The 16,934-nt window shown below is 42.4% G+C and overlaps 1 protein-coding gene across 1 annotated transcript; it reads left to right on the forward strand.

The window, feature by feature from the left end:
• Nucleotides 1-851: 851 nt before the first annotated feature.
• Nucleotides 852-16,574, forward strand: dnajc21 (DnaJ heat shock protein family (Hsp40) member C21; the record flags this gene model as incomplete). The annotated part of the gene is made up of 12 exons (XM_080743364.1): nt 852-948; nt 8,343-8,436; nt 9,137-9,260; nt 9,722-9,850; nt 10,838-11,142; nt 11,888-12,054; nt 12,382-12,478; nt 13,711-13,869; nt 14,111-14,186; nt 14,565-14,860; nt 15,576-15,663; nt 16,359-16,574. The coding sequence occupies 12 exons, from the start codon at nt 852-854 to the stop codon at nt 16,506-16,508; spliced, it is 1,782 nt and encodes a 593-aa protein (XP_080599490.1). The 3' UTR covers nt 16,509-16,574.
• Between the last annotated feature and the right edge of the window lie 360 nt (nt 16,575-16,934).

Here is a 16,934-nt window from a genome sequence, read left to right on the forward strand (position 1 = left end):
GCGCCCCCTTGTGTGGCGGGGTTGTAATATATGTTGCCATGTCCGTTTATTGTAAGCGACTTTGAGCTTGCTTTTCTGAACAGTTGCTTGTAAATAATTACATGGTATTTGTGGTGGTGGTGGTGGTGGTGGTGGGGGGGGGGGGGGGGGGGGTTCTAAGGTATAGTTGCTAATAGTAGTTAGTAGTTGCCGACCCCAAATTATATTAATTTGAGTTTTAGCCTCCTTTGGCCTTGTTTTACACAGAGCTGGTTGCTTATTTTTCCGTCACACTCTGGCAACACTAGGATGCACTAGGATACCCTTTTATCTATAGAGAGTTGTTAGACAGAGCTGAAGGTTCCTTTACAAAAAAAGGGGGAAAAAGCATATTGTCTTGCTGGGTGAAAGATATTGATAATATGCTACGATATAACACATTTGGGTAGTCACATTATAACAATACAAAAGAAAAAACTTTGTCAACGTCAAGAGGAGCTGTCTTACGCAAAATATAGGGCAAAAAGTACCCTGTGTACCTAACCTCGCGTTGCCAGTCTTCTCGCGAGACTGGCACACACGTTGTTTCACCGCAACAAACCGCAAGTAGAAGTTGCTCCTTTTGGAAATAATGTTAATATATTTTATACATGCGTAATAACAGTGCTAACATTGTTAATACGATGATAGACCCTGACGTTACAATAGCGTGCGTGTTATTATAGCTAGATGAGTTGTGGTAATAATAATATAGTAATAATAATCCAACTTGAACACTGGAAATAATCATTTCATACAACACCGGCTGGCTGGCTAGCTAGCTACATGCTAAGGTGTAGCTGTCATTACAGTGGTGGACATCATTTGACATCATGAAGTGTCACTATGAGGTCCTGGGTGTCAAACGGGACGCAGGAGATGACGAGCTCAAGAAGGTTTATAGGAAACTGGCCCTCAGATGGCATCCAGGTATGTTAAAGCCTAATAATAATAGCTCACCCCATGTGAGCTTGTAGATCAGCTTTTATTTTTTATTTTATTTTTTGCATCCAGTTAAAGGCAAGCATCCTTTTTCTGGCCATGGACCCCCTTTGCTGAGAGAGAGAGATGAAGCAGGTGGCCCCCCATCCCCCTACATATTGTATAACAGTATCTTGCAGATCAGTGTTGGATTCATGTTGATGTTTTCAGACAGTTAACCACTTAAACCCTCAATACTCAATGCTCTTCTCTCCCCTACACAAAACCTCATTGCCGGAACATCCAATCTACAAGCTCACAATGTCCCTCAGAAAAGGAATTCTAGGGTTCAAGTGTGAAAACAAAGTTCCTATCACGCAAACATTTGGTGGACCCCCTGTAGTAACTCTGAGGACCCCCTTAAGCCTCGATCAGAGTCTGCGGTGAAGAGCTATCCACCGCAAATTTGAGGTGGAAAGCTTTCCACCTCAAGTCAGAAAATAAGTGAAGGCCATCATAGTCCGTCACGGTGGAGTCCTATTCACCGTGACTGACTGGTCTAGATCGACCAATCAGTGAACAGGGTGAAGAGCCGATCTGTCTGATAGTAAAAACACAGAGATGTGTCGGGACTCGCGGTGGAAAGCTCTTCACCGCGAGGAATGACGTAACGTTGTAGTTTCATGACTCAAAAAGACTACACACACCGCAGTGGAAGGCTATCCACCGCAGAGCCGACTCTGATCGAGGCTTTAGGCAGGCATTGACACTAAGGCTTGCCCACCTGCCCCCGGCAGGTAAATAAAACGTCAGGGCAGGTGAAGTTTGCTCTCAGGTTGCCCGACCGGGCAAGTGCTTGTTTGAGAGGGGACACAAATGTCTATAAACACAACACCAGATATCTGTCTAAACACCTGAACGTGGCCAGAGCGCTCTGTCTTCTGGTCTGTGGAATGTAAAATTAGAGCACTAATTACCTATAATGAGCTGTTTTTACTGTGGCTACTGTGTGAAACCATAGACATATTCAATCATAGCTACAGTATGTAAGTATTTGGATTTGGAGGTATTGAGGTGTGACATTTTTTATCGCACAGGCCCAGAAAGTAAATAAATAATTGTTAAATTGAGCGGTAATTAAAATCTTTACCTATCATTTTATAATGGACGATTTACTTTTCTGGCAAGTGGGCATGACCTCTGGGCAAGTAGAACATGACCTGTACTTGCCCGATGGGCAAGTGCCTCTGAGACCTTAGTGTCAACCCCTGCTTTAGGGGTCCCCTGTTGAAGACCCATGAGTTACAGTGTGAATCAAATAAATGCCAGCCATGTGTCATTAAATAACTAGCAGGTTGTCAAAGACACACATTATCATAATACAGTGTTAATAGTCATTCTATGACTCAATAGGGGAAATGCCTGGGAGTTTCCGGTGGCGCTGAACAAGATGGCAGCTTAGTAACAGAGCTCCTGCACCAGCCTATAATTTCCCCTAATTCAGTGAGTTTAATACATCTAAAGTGATACAAACAAAGGAATATGAGTGGGGGAAAGACGCAAGGAGAGAAAAAAGGAGGATACGAGCTAAGAAAAACCACCGTTGGGTCGATGATCGGGGGCGACGCAAACGCCGAGAAAACAACAACACAAAATGGAGACCGCGGGGGTGGAAGCGACGGCGGCGGCGACGACAGAGGCGGCGGTAGCCGCGGAGATGACGGCCAGGGCGGCGTGAACCACGGGAGCGGCGACCGAGACTGCGGGAACCGGGGAGACGGCGACAACAGCGGCGGGAGTCGCGGAGGCGGCGACCGCGGCGATGCGAGCCGTGGAGACGGCAACCGCGGTGGAGGAAACCGTGACGGCGGTGATCGACACCCTGTGATGGCACCGAAGCCACTACTGATGGATATGGCTTCTCTTAAAACTGTGGTGAGCGAGGCTATGGCGGCGGGGTTGGCCACAATCCAATCAGAACTTAAAAAAGACCTTTCTGAATTCCGAAAATGCCTTGGAGAAGATATTAAAAAACAAATGGAGGAATTTAGAACGGAAATAAACAGAAAGGTACAAGATTCTACAGACAAGCTGGATGGAGCAGTGAAAAGAATGGGGGAAATGGAGGAAAGCTTTGCCACCATGGAAGAATGGGACATTGGAGTTAAAGACACCCTCATTCAGATGCTCTCTAACCAGCAAGAATTGGAGGACAAACTGACTGCAATGGAAGGATATTCACGTAGAAATAACATAAGAATTTATTCAATTCCAGAGGGCGCAGAAGCGAATTCCACAGTCACATTCATAGAAAATCTGATAAAGACTGAACTGGGGGATATAAACCTGGTACAGGACCAGAACTTTGGAATAGAACGGGCTCATAGAGTTGGGCCAAAGCCGCCTGCGACCGCTCCACCGCGCTCCATATTGGTCAAGTTCCTTCAGTTTCCAGTGAAAGAGGAAATACTTATTACAGCCTGGAAGAAGAAACCCTGTGTTCAAGGTAAACGGGTCTATTTCGATAACGACTACCCGGAAGCTGTACAAAAAAAGAGAATGGAATATGCTCCAGTCAAAAAAGCTCTCCTGAATAAGAAAATACGCTTCAGAACCCCGATGACTAAAATACGAGTTGAATTGGAGAAGGGCGTGTACACAACATACGACAGTGCAGCACAAGCAACTGAAGACCTCAGAAGCAAGGGATTCACCGTGGAGAACTTCACCCCAAGGAACAAGAAGAAGAAGAAGGGTATGACAGCGGAAAAGCTTGCTGAGCTTCTGCCATGGAAAATGGTGAGGGCCCAGCACACTGGAGCCAAGGATCTGTTCCAGCAGCAGATTCGGGAGAGGCTGAGTGAATATCGCAGGAAGGAGCCTGGAGAAGAGGGAGCAACGCAAGACTAAGAGGAGGGGTGAGCGCCTTAACCCCCGGTCAAATGGAACTCGAGGTGTGTTATAGATAACTATGCAAATAACAGTATCCTTTAAATACGTTTAAAAGTTTTAGATAATGGCTGGTGCTTTGGTAATGTTTGAGCCACACATCTGTTTTTGTTTCTTTCTGCTTACGAGGGGCCCCATTTAGTGGCTAGCACCCCTCATTACGGAAGGCCTTCTTTGATGCCTTCACCTGTATTAGGAACTTTTGTGTTATTGTTGTTTTTTATTGTCTTATTTTCTTTTTCTTACTACTTGTTGAGGTCTGGGATGTTGCGGGTACAGTGTCAACCTTTTGTTATGTGGGATGTTGTCATGGTCTGGAATGATACAGGTCTGGGATTTACACTATCTGCTCACTGGTGGGTGCTGAATTATGGCATACAGGGCTTAAAAAAGAAAGAAAAACATGCAATACCAACACTATAATTTATTATCCCTAAATGTAAATGGGTTAAATAGCCCAATCAAGAGGAGTAAAATGATTGCAAAAATAAAAAAGGAGAAGATTAATATTGCATTCTGGCAGGAAACCCACCTGTCCGATATAGAGCACGAAAAGCTTAAAAAAATGGGCTTTAAAAATACCTTCTTCTCCTCATATAAAAATGGTAAAAAGAGAGGTGTTGCCATTTTGATTTCTAACGCAATTCGATTTGAATTCATATCCAAAATAATTGATAAGGAGGGTAGATATGTCTTATTAAAGGGGAAAATTGATCATAAAGAGGTGACACTATTTAATGTCTATGCCCCACCAGGGAGTGATATGTCTTTCTTTAGGAAAATATTTAATTTGGTTGCTTCAGAGACATATGGTACCTTGATTTTGGCAGGGGATTTAAATATCTTACGTCATTCTCAGGACTCCAGTAACAAGCAGAGACGTAGAACTCCTATAGAGAAACGTATTAATAAATCTTTAATGGACCTGGGACTGATGGATGTGTGGCGCGCTATGCATGGATCGGCCCCAGGATACACTTTCTTTAGCGCAAGACATTCAGTACATTCAAGGTTAGATTATATCTTTACATATAGTGGGGATCTACACAGATTGAAGGAATGTAAAGTGGGTCAAAGAGATCTATCTGATCATTCGGGGGTCTACCTGACCTTTCATTTAGATAGTAGAATAAGGAAAACATTATGGAGAATGAATACTAGCCTTTTGAATAGCACTGCTTTTAAGGAAGAAATGGAATCGGAGTTGACCGCCTATATACAAGTTAATGATAATGGAGATGTCAACCCTGGTATATTATGGGATGCGGCCAAAGCAGTTATCAGAGGAAAGATTATAGCCCGAACAGCCATGATAAAAAAGATTAAAGCACAACAACTATTAAAACTACAAGAACAGCTAAGGGAATTGGAACAAACACACATAAAAAACAAAGAACCTGCTATAATACAGCAAATCAGAAATACTAAACAAGAAATTGATAAAATAATGAGCGAAGAAGTGGAGAAAAACCTAAGATTTATGAAACAAAAATATTATGAAGCTGGACCCAAAGCAGCAAGGTTATTAGCCTGGAGGCTCAGAAAACAACAGGCCGAAAACACTATATATAAAATCAGGGATCCAACCACGAAAGAGATTGTTAGTAATATGGATGCCATACAGAAGGCATTTGAAACACATTTTAAATCACTGTACTCCCAACCTGATCTAGCAGACAAGCAAACAATTGTAACATTTCTGGAATCATTAGATCTCCCCTCGATTGGCACAATAATGAACAAAAAACTAATTGCCCCAATAACACAAGAGGAAATAGATGAAGCCATCTCTAGTTTGAATTCTAATAAGTCTCCAGGGACCGATGGCTTCGGCAGCGAATGGTACAAAGCTATGAGAGAGCAACTACTCCCCCTGTTGGGGAAATGCTTCAACTACGTATTGAAAAATGATTTCATTCCTCCTTCATGGAATGAGGCCTTTATATCTGTTATTCATAAAGAGGGAAGAGATAGGATGGAGTGTGGGAATTATAGGCCCATAAGTGTTCTAAACACAGACTATAAGCTATATACATCCATCTTAACAAAAAGGTTGGGAGAGACAATGGATTTTCTCATAGACGAGGACCAGAGTGGATTTTTGAAAAATCGTCAGACTCAAGATAATATAAGGAGGACCTTGCACGTCATAGAGCAGATTAATAAGGACAAGACTAGTGCTATTGCCATCAGCCTGGACGCCCGTTGTGCCTTTGATTGTCTATCTTGGGAATTTCTATATTTAGTGATGCATAGATTTGGTTTCTGTGAGAGTTTTATAAAACGTATCCAATCAATCTACTCTGCTCCCACGGCAAGAATTAAGATAAACGGTAGTCTTTCGGACGCTATAGCGCTTGAACGTGGGTCCAGACAGGGCTGCCCAGCTTCACCCTATCTCTTCAATTTATTCATCGAACCTTTGGCCCAAGCAATTAGACAGGAGACACAATTAAAGGGGATACATATAGGAGGAGAGGAGTATAAGGTCGGCATGTTTGCGGACGATGTGATTGTCACAATTATGGACCCAGGATCAGGACTACCCATATTGATGGAAATGTTGGAAACATATGGGTCCTACTCTGGATATGTTCTCAATGTAAACAAAACTCAGGTCTTGACATTCAACTACAACCCTACACAAGAATTCATTACAAAATATAAATTTAATTGGTATTTACCCCATATTAAATACCTAGGTGTTAACCTACCCAAAGATCTATCTCAACTGTATGATGTTAACTACAAGGGTGCAACTAGAAAAATGTATGATGACTTAGACAGATGGAGCATGCTTCCTCTGGATTTAGGGGATAGAATAAGATCAGTTAAAATGGTAATCCTACCCAGACTGTTATACCTCTTTTTGTCATTACCAGTAGAAATACCCATGAAACAATTCAGAGAATGGAACAAACACATTTCGCGTTTTATTTGGGACAAAAAAAGACCTCGGGTTAGATTTTCTACCTTACAACTGCCCCGGGAGAAGGGGGGCATGTCTCTTCCATCTTTAAGGGACTATTATTTATCAGCACAGTTGAGACCCCTTGTATACTGGTGTAACCCATCATATGTTGCCAAATGGAAACGTATAGAACTATCTTTAATGGATAAGCCAATACAGTCATTATTGGGTTGCATTGACGGAGGGAAGGGAATGCCTTTAACATCAAGTCAATGGGTAAATCTATCACTTAAAATTTGGTTTGAGGTGATAAGATGTTTCCAACTTCAGAGGGAAGCTAAGCTTCTAAGCTGGCCGGCATATGATCCTGACTATATGCCATCACTGCTAGACAGTAGATATAGACAATGGGTCCGCCTTGGTATCACTTCCATATGCACAATAATGAAAAAAGGGGATATTGACAGCTTTGAAAAACTAAGTCAGAAATATGGACTGGTCAAACAAGATTTTTATAGATACTTGCAGTTGAGGGATTTTTTCGGCAAAGAAATAAAAAGGTCTAAAGAAGAGATTACACCAACTATAATTAAGGTATTCATTGAAGCCTATGACTCAAAGAGTATGAGGGGTCTTGTAAGCAAATTGTATAATGGTATAATGTCATTGAAAAAAGATTCTACAATGTATATAAAACAACGATGGGAAAAAGAAATGGACATTGTGATAAGTGATGATGTATGGTTGGAAACATGGACAATACAATCAACAACAACCAACTCTTTATCTTGGAGAGACTTCAGTTGGAAAAATCAAATCCGCTTCTTTATAACGCCTAAGCAGAAGTCCAAGCAAACAGGCAACCAATTGGACTGCTGGAGGGACTGTGGAGAAACAGCTGTAGATCATGCGCACATCTTTTGGTCTTGCCCTGTGATACAACCCTTCTGGACAGAAATAACAACATTGGTTTCGAAAATAATGGGCTTCAATATCAGCGATACATTTGAGTTCTTGTATCTTGGACAATTTCCAGATGAACTGAGTCAGGACGATTCATACTTACTCAAGATACTACTTGTGGCAAGTAAAAAAGCCATAACTAAGAATTGGTTACAGAAAAAATGCCCTACTATAGACCTATATGTTAACATTGTGAAACAATTGCATCTTATGGAACAAATGACCTACTCTCTGAGACTCCAAAAGGAGGCAGGAGAAAGGAAATGGGAGAAATGGTTAAGACATTTGGGTGAAGCAACTGATTCTTTATGAAGGTTGATGATATCCTACATGTTACTAATCCTATAAATATAACTACATGACAACTGTGCCGGGCGTCCCATGACCTCTTATATTTTATTATTGTTTTCTTTTATTGTATTTTATTGTATTTTTATTTATGTATCTTATTTTTGATCTACTTTTATATCTGTCTTGCTTATTGTCTTATTGTTTATATTGTTGAAAAATGTAAAATTATTGAGAAATAAAGAGTTTAATAAAAAAAAAAATAGTCATTCTATGATCTAACTGTTTACAGATAAGAATCTGGACAACGCTGATGAGGCAGCGGAGCAGTTCAAGCTGATCCAGGCAGCCTATGAAGTGCTGAGTGACCCCCAGGAAAGAGCCTGGTGAGTGGGGAGAGCATCCACTGCTGTGCTGCTGATGCATAACTATGTCCATCTTTACTTTTAAGAGCTGTCCACGCAATGAATGAGAACAGTTAGCCATGGATCAAGACTACCATAGATGTATTTTATCGAGTCTTGACTTTTGCTGATGGATCAAGACTACCATAGATGTATTTTATCGAGTCTTGACTTTTGCTGTCGTGTCTATGATACAAAAGCAAAAGTCAGACCCAATATCTGTGATAGTCTTGATCCGAGACTAGATAACAATGATGAACGATAACGTTGAACTTGAGACGTTTTGTTGGAACATGACATCCTGTGTGGATGGATTTTGACTGATTCATCAAATTGCCCTGAAAGTCATCCCAACGATAACTGTTACAGTTGTTGAGCGCCGATATGTTCTCGGTGCGGACCAAAATCTGATCTGAATCCAGGATGTAATTTTGATATGTAGAATCTTCATGACTGTTATGTACGTTGTACATCTATTCTATGGCTATAATGTGTAATGTGTTTAATTTCCGTGAATACCTCTTGAACGGGATCTGCCTGCCCACAGTTTAAAAATGAATGCCATTGTAGACTGACAAAGTTGTATCGCATCTCGAAGAAGAGGTAGGCTACGTAATGCAATGTGTCTGTATTACACAGACTGGTACGCACTATATGCAGATCTTTCTCCATGGTATGGCAGGTATGACAACCACAGAGAGGCGCTGCTGAAAGGAGGAGTGAGTGGAGATTATGAAGACGACAGCGTCGACCTGGTCCAGTTCTTCACCGTAACCTGTTACTCTGGCTTTGGAGATGACGAGAAGGTCAGCCGTTGTATTCACGTTCTGAAATGATTTGCATCATGGTTGGTTCATGGATGCTTCTTTAAAGATATTTACACAGCTGTTTTGTCTTGAAAGAGAGCATCTGTTTTAGAGCCATTATTTGACCTTTTTTATGATATTGGCAATTATGCAGCCAATGTTTTTTGTTTTGTTTTTTGTACTACTTTCAACCTAGTTTTGGTTCATTCAAACCAAAGAACAAGAACTCCCCAAAGAAATGTATGTGCGAATTACAGTATATAGACAATTCCAGGAATTACATTTGATATGTCTTCAGAATAAATTAACATTCAGTTACTTGGACAAAAGAAAAGAAAAATAAGACCAAAGACATATTAATGGTAAATATGACGTCTCCAACTTGAATTATAAATAGTCGTGACACCCTTGACATAATGTTTGTTTTTCCTCTTGTGTTTTATCCTTGCCGTCCTCCTCAGGGCTTCTACATGGTCTACAGAAGCCTGTTTGAGTCCATTGTGAAGGAGGAGATGGAACACAGCAAGGCAGACGAAGAGGAGGATGAGGAGTTTCCCTCCTTCGGGGATTCTCAGAGTGACTATGATACGGTATGCAGCCAGTGAAGTAAACATGTTTTTTTGGCTAAAGTTGTCAGTTGTTTTAACTTTTCTCTGTACAGCAAGTTGCTATACAAATACATTCATTATCATGTACAACAGCATACATTGTATACTGTTCCCAACTAGCTGACACCATGGCGACATCTAATCTTCCTGGGGTCTATATAGAACATACCACTACATACAGTAAAACTTGATAAAATACATATATATGACATTATACAAAATAAATACAACGTTAACTAACAGACGTGCAAAACAAGAGTGTTCCATGATTTGAGCCAGGGATTTCCCTACTCTATTAAGTGCAAAAACAGTACCTGCATAATCTTAAACACCTCTAGACCCGTGTCAAACTATACGTGTTGTCAGACACACTAGCAAGATGTTCCAGGCTGAAACAGAGATGTCCTGGTTCTTAAATGGTGCAAGACTCAATCCTGATAGCAATGTCAAAAGGTTATGTTGATTTAGGTTTCCCAGTTGACCAGTGCATACTGTATTTCCCATTTGACCAGTGCATACTGTATTTCCCATTTGACCAGTGCATACTATATTTCCCATTTGACCAGTGCATACTGTATTTCCCATTTGACCAGTGCATACTGTATTTCCCATTTGACCAGTGCATACTGTATTTCCCATTTGACCAGTGCATACTGTATTTCCCATTTGACCAGTGCATACTGTATTTCCCAGTTGACCAGTGCATACTGTATTTCCCATTTGACCAGTGCATACTGTATTTCCCAGTTGACCAGTGCATACTGTATTTCCCAGTTGACCAGTGCATACTATATTTCCCAGTTGACCAGTGCATACTGTATTTCCCAGTTGACCAGTGCATACTGTATTTCCCAGTTGACCAGTGCATACTATATTTCCCATTTGACCAGTGCATACTGTATTTCCCAGTTGACCAGTGCATACTGTATTTCCCAGTTGACCAGTGCATACTGTATTTCCGCTCCTCAGGTGGTGCATCTGTTCTACGGCTACTGGCAAAGCTTCTGCACTCGTAAGAACTTTGCGTGGAAGGAGGAGTACGACAGCCGCCAGGGCTCCAACCGCTGGGAGAAGAGGGCCATGGAGAAGGAGAACAAGAAGACGCGGGACAAGGCCCGCAAGGAGCGCAACGAGCTGGTGCGCTCCCTGGTGGCCTTTGTGCGCAAGCGGGACCGCAGGGTGCAGGCCCACAAGCTGCTGGTGGAGGAGCAGAACGCAGAGAAGCACAAGAAGACGGAGGAGCTGAGACGCAAGCAGAAACTCAGCCAGGCCAAGTGAGCGGTAGATTTGTTGAACACCGAGCAGCATCCATGTTCTGGGGGGAACGTTAGCCCTAAATAGCAGATCTACTAGCTTATAAAACAGATATGTAGATGGTGTAGAGATGGGGGGGGGGGGGGGGGGATACACAGCCAACTCAGGTCAAGTTTGCTTAGTCTTCTAGAGCAGGGGTCTTCAACGTTTTCAGGCCAGGACCCCTTAGTTGAGAGAAAGATGAAGCAGGGACCCTAAACAAAAGCTCTTTGCCGAAAATAGCCGATCTACAAGCTCACAACGTTGTGAGCTTGTAGATCGGCTATTTTTGTAGATATTTTTGGCTATAGTTCTCAGAATATGGAAACTAGGGTTCAAGTGGTTAATATAAAAATGGAGAAAAAAAGTTTCTTATCACACAAAGATTTGGAGGCCCTCATGTAGTAACTCTGAGGACCCCCTAGGGGTCCCAGACTCCCTGTTGAAGACCCCTGTTCTAGAGGGCTGAAATGGCTAAATCGCAGCAGACACAATTATGTCAAAGCATGTCTGAGGTCGATGTAAAACAACAGTTGAGATCCAGTGTCAAAATTTCCATTACAGCACTGTGTAGTGTAGAAGGGGTCTAACGTTCAGCAGAACTGCATCGAGTATAAAACAATTTAGTCCTCAGAGCCTGCTTATGAGTACTGGGAGGAGATTGATGGAGATCTTTTAACACTCAATTCCCCGTTTAAAGCTCATTCTCCTTCATGTGTGTGTCAGGCTGGCAGAGGAGTACAAGGAGCAGAGCTGGGCAGCCATGTCTGAGCTGGAGAAAGAGCTTCAGCAGATCGAGGCCCAGTACGGAGAGGAGTTTGGAGACGCAACGGAGAGCGAAGAAGAAGACCAGTGTGTGGATGCAGTGGACAGCGCCCAACCAGAGGAAGGAGGTGTGTGTGTGTTTAAAAAAGCAGACCAACTGGACAGATTTAGCGAGTCTATTAACTGTACAACCCACTGTACAGACTCATGTGCAGTAATTTATGCTCTGAAATTCAACACTATGAGCCCGATTCACCTTTCGTGGCACTATGGTGTCTCATGCAGAAAATACAAAGCGTGACTGCGAATCACCACGCGTCACATCTGCGCCAAAATTTGTCAGTCTACAAGCTCACAACTCATAACAGGGCAACGTGTTGTGAGAAGATTTCCGTACTCATGCAAGTGGAGTAACGTATGTATGTGTTTGTTTGTGTTCTCTGGGGCTTCCACAGATGCAGTGCAGTCGAATGGAAACGATGAACTTATGACTGACTGTTATGATGACCTGTACTGTCCAGCATGTGACAAAATCTTCAAATCAGATAAAGCGTGAGTGGCCAGCTCTTTGTTTACCGGGCAATTAGTTAAAAATGGAATTAAGCAACTGAAATGTGAATTCAAGGATGATATTTAAACATTGTGAAAACTGAGACAGAAATTCCAGTGCCATCCACAGGAGGGCAGCAGAGTAGTTTGAGAGGGGCACAGGTCACATTTCTTTTCATTGATTGATTGATTGAAGAATTTATTAGAAGTTTGCAATAGAGAAAAGTACAGTTTCATGACAGTACAAATCACTGGTAAGGTCAACTAAAAGGAGATCCTAGAAAGCCAAGGCTTATTTCCACAGGGACCACACTTTAAGTATCTCATATAAATGGTATCACTGATGTTGGATTAGCACTAATAATGAATTAATATTTCAGTGTTTCAATCTCTGTTGTTGCCAGTGGTGCTTTGGGATTTTATTTTCAGGGCGGATGGTGCTTTATTGACATCACGTGCATGCGCGACTGCGCGTGCACGCGGGAAAACAATCGTTTTCTAGTCTTAATTACATTTGCATTGTTACTTAAGATTTTATTTTCTACTTTCTTTTAATTCATTTAGAAAATACAGCGCTGCAGTAGGCTAGAGAAACAACATTTGCCTTGAACGAATCTCAAACACTAAATAGGCTACCACAGTAATGGAGCCATGTATGATTGAGGACACACACACATCGACACATGCACATGCAGTCACAGCTGGAAACCTAGGTGTTAAAGGCTATATCCATATGAATAGAGCCACTGGTTAAAGTATAGCTTGTAGTTATCGCGGATTCGCGGGGTGGGGGGTTGTCGCGGCTCTCGCGGGGGGGTATGCACGCGTTTACACGTTCGGTGCCGTCCATGCGTCCGTTCATGTGGGAATATATTACTGACCACACGGCGTCCGGTCGCGTCCGGCCTCCAAAGCGCTACTGGTTGTTGCCACCAATTAGGTTAGAGAAAAATACAGTTAAAACTTTTTCCATGATTGGTTATTTTCACTGTTCGATACGTGGTGAAATATACATTATGGAGCTGGTCAAGTCAGACTCCATGCATGCATGCATGTTCCAGTCATATATATATGACTGGAACATGCATGCATGCATGTTCCAGTCATATATATATGCAAACATTACAGGGTCATGCAGGGTACATATTCACCTACTATCCAGCCACACCATCACTAATTTAAATTAGAATGATCATTTTTTACCTTCCGTCTTGTAACTGTGATTCATTTCACAGTTACAAGAACCATGAGAAGTCTAAAAAGCACCGGGAGATGGTGGCGTTGCTGCGACAACAGCTGGAGGAGGAGGAGGAGTCACTGGGGTTGAACCCCGAGGAGAAACCACCAAGAGAGGAGGAAGAGGAGGACGACGAGGAAGACAAACCCAGACAGAAGTATGTACTGTAGCTCATATACAACTCTAACCCAGACAGAAGTACGTACTGTAGCTCATATTCAACTCACCCTCTTCATCCAGGGCTACTCACCAACTGATGGATCAGAGAAAGCTGCCTGAACTCTAGTCACTCAAGAACTAACCTAAATAACATACTTGCTATGAATATGACAGATAGTTACCAAGTTTATAAATCTATAATGATTGTAAACATGACCGCATGTCTTCGGTGTCCCCAGGCTCTCCAAAAAGCAGAAGAAGAAAAAGCGACAGCAGAAAGCAGCATATGTGAGTATTGTTCGTTTCCACTGCTTGGTATGAAAACTATAGACGGTACAATCTGTGTTATAGATCAGCTCTTTTTGACCTATTGATATGTTGCTACTTGACTTTCTTGTGGAATCTGATGTAACTTATTATGGGGAAGGTTTGGATAAATACCTTTCTCCAGTGAAATATCTCTTCTTTTTTTCCCCCCCAAACAGTTTTAACAGCCAGTATAATAGCTTAGTTTGCAATTATATACGATAGGTGGTATGTATTAAGTGTGGGAGTTCCAATTGGCACTGGGTGAAAAATGGGCTGCAAAATCGTGGGATAAAAATTTAGAAAGAAGTGTAGGATTTCCCATTTAATGTACAGTTGTTAAACGGTTTCTGTTATTTCTGTCATATTTATCAAACGCCCTCAAAGACACCGGAGGAAGCAGAGAACGATGCGAAGCCAGAGCTTCATGATGACTCAGAGAAACGTCCAGACAGCCCCGCTCCACAGACAGACAGCACCCCTCCAGCGCAGACAGACAGCCCCTCCCCGGGGCAGACAGACAGTCCCGCCCCACAGACAGACAGCCCTCCTCCAGCGCAGACAGACGGCCCTCCTCCAGCGCAGACAGACAGCATCCCTCCAACACAGACAGGCAGCAGTGAAGATGTCTCTGAGAGGCTTGAGGAGCAGGGAGACGACAGCCCACCACTAGAAGCAAAGAGGTGGGTCTGGTTTCTCCTGTTCCTAAACTACATTTAGAGACACTTTCAACAAAATGATTAGCTAGGTCAGGGGTCTTCAACGTTTTCAGGCCAAGGACCCCTTAGCTGAGAGAGAGATGAAGCAGGGACCCCCTCTACATATTGTATAAAATTGTGTTGCAGATTAAAAATGTTCATAGATTTCTTAGACAGCTTAGACTTGTTTGACAGCACTGTCATCATGTTGGAGTAATGTGTATTTTCAGACATTGAACCGTGAAATACTTTAGTCTGCTCTTCTTATCCCTCTACAAACCTCTTTGCCAAAAATAGCCGATCTACAAGCCTACAACGCCTTGCGCTGTAGGCTTGTAGATCTGCTATTTTTGGTTAATGTTCCACTCAGAATAGGGATGCTAGGGTACAAGTGGTTAATGTAAAAAACATGATTCTATCACACAAAGATTTGGTGGGCCCCTGTAGTAACTCTGAGGATCCCCTAGGGGTCCCGGACCCCCTGTTGAAGACCCCTGAGCTAGGTTAAAGGGTGGATCGAACATGAAAGCTGCCCTTTTCTGCTTTTGTATTTTCAGAATATATTTGTTTACTGTGTGTTCTTCTGTTTTTACAAACTTGTTTGTTTCGTTCTTAATGAGAGACATTTATTGAAGTTGTTTGATTGTACTACTTTACTTTATTATTGTGCAAATCAGCTAAACCTTGTGTGTTGCATCAGTTCAGGGAAGACGAAGGGAAAGAAGGGAGGAGGAAAAGACACCAAGAAGAACGTGAAGCCTCAAGCAGGAGGAGAGGTGACATCTGAGGTAACCAGACGGCAGACACAACAACTCTTTTCACATTTTCATAACATTAATAATAGAAATATAATAGCATATCATGCTACCTCTGCCTTTGGCTTACTTTATACTTGTTGTCACATGACGACCCTTTTGACGACTGCTTCTGGACAACTGCAAAAAATGTTGACATTACAGTAGTGATGAGATGTATTGCTTCCTGCAGCTCTCCTTTGCCCCCCGTCATAACTGTGCTGAAGTTTGATGTGTTCCATATAAAATGAGCAATATGCAAGCTCCTTTCCCTCCTCTCCTTTGCCGAGGGAGCGCTGGTCTGATGTCACAGGACAAAAGAAACCAAAACGATATAGAACCATATAGAATCAAGATATGCGTCACGGAACGGAAACAAACACAGCCAAACAAACAACTGTTTTATCCCAAAACTAAAAAAGATATCCTGTTGCTATACATAAATGATGTTGCTATATCTATATATAGCAAATACTAATGAGACACAGAGGTGGCACCCGGTTTGAAAGGTATAACAACGTATAGGTGGCAAGGTATAAACAACGTATAGGCTTTCCTGGACTTACTGGGCTCCATTAAGTAGCTCTATTTTGGAAAGTCCACCTTCCATCATATATATATATATATATATTTATTTTAATCTCTATTATGTCACTAGGTGTATATTAACAAATCATTTCCTGTTCCAGAGGGTAGGCAGTCTGCTCTGTGAGACGTGTAACAACGAGTTTCCCACGAGGAACAAGCTGTTTGACCACCTGAAGACCAGCGGTCACGCCACGCTCCTCTCCGCTAGCGCTGCTTCCAGGAGCAAGAAAGACAAGAAGAAGAACAGATAGCTCTTCCCCTAACGCTTGGTCGAGGAAGCAGCTGCACGGCGACCAGTGGGACACTGAGGCAGGAAACGACGGATAAGTCTTCTTTACCTGAGGAGGAGGACAACGCCTAATTCAGCGGTTCTCTGACTTTTTTAAATTTCATCGACCTCCGTAGCTCTTGAGGGCATGCAAATGGAACCAAATGGACCCGCACAGGTCCATTTGGTTCCATTTGCACGCCCTTCGGAGTCACAGACCTGTAAAGGTCCATTTGGAACCCCTGCAATGAGCCCTAAGGTTCCCTGGACCCCATTTTGAGGACCTCTGGCCTAATTATTGAGGCTCTGAAAAATCAATCCACAAACTCACAGCACGCAGAGGTTGCGCAATGACACTCTTATGACGAAGTATGAATCATGCCTGAGAAAGGGGCTTTGAGGACGTTTT

Source organism: Nannobrachium achirus (assembly GCF_963921795.1).
Source record: "Nannobrachium achirus genome assembly, chromosome: 15".
Lineage (NCBI taxonomy): Eukaryota > Metazoa > Chordata > Actinopteri > Myctophiformes > Myctophidae > Nannobrachium > Nannobrachium achirus.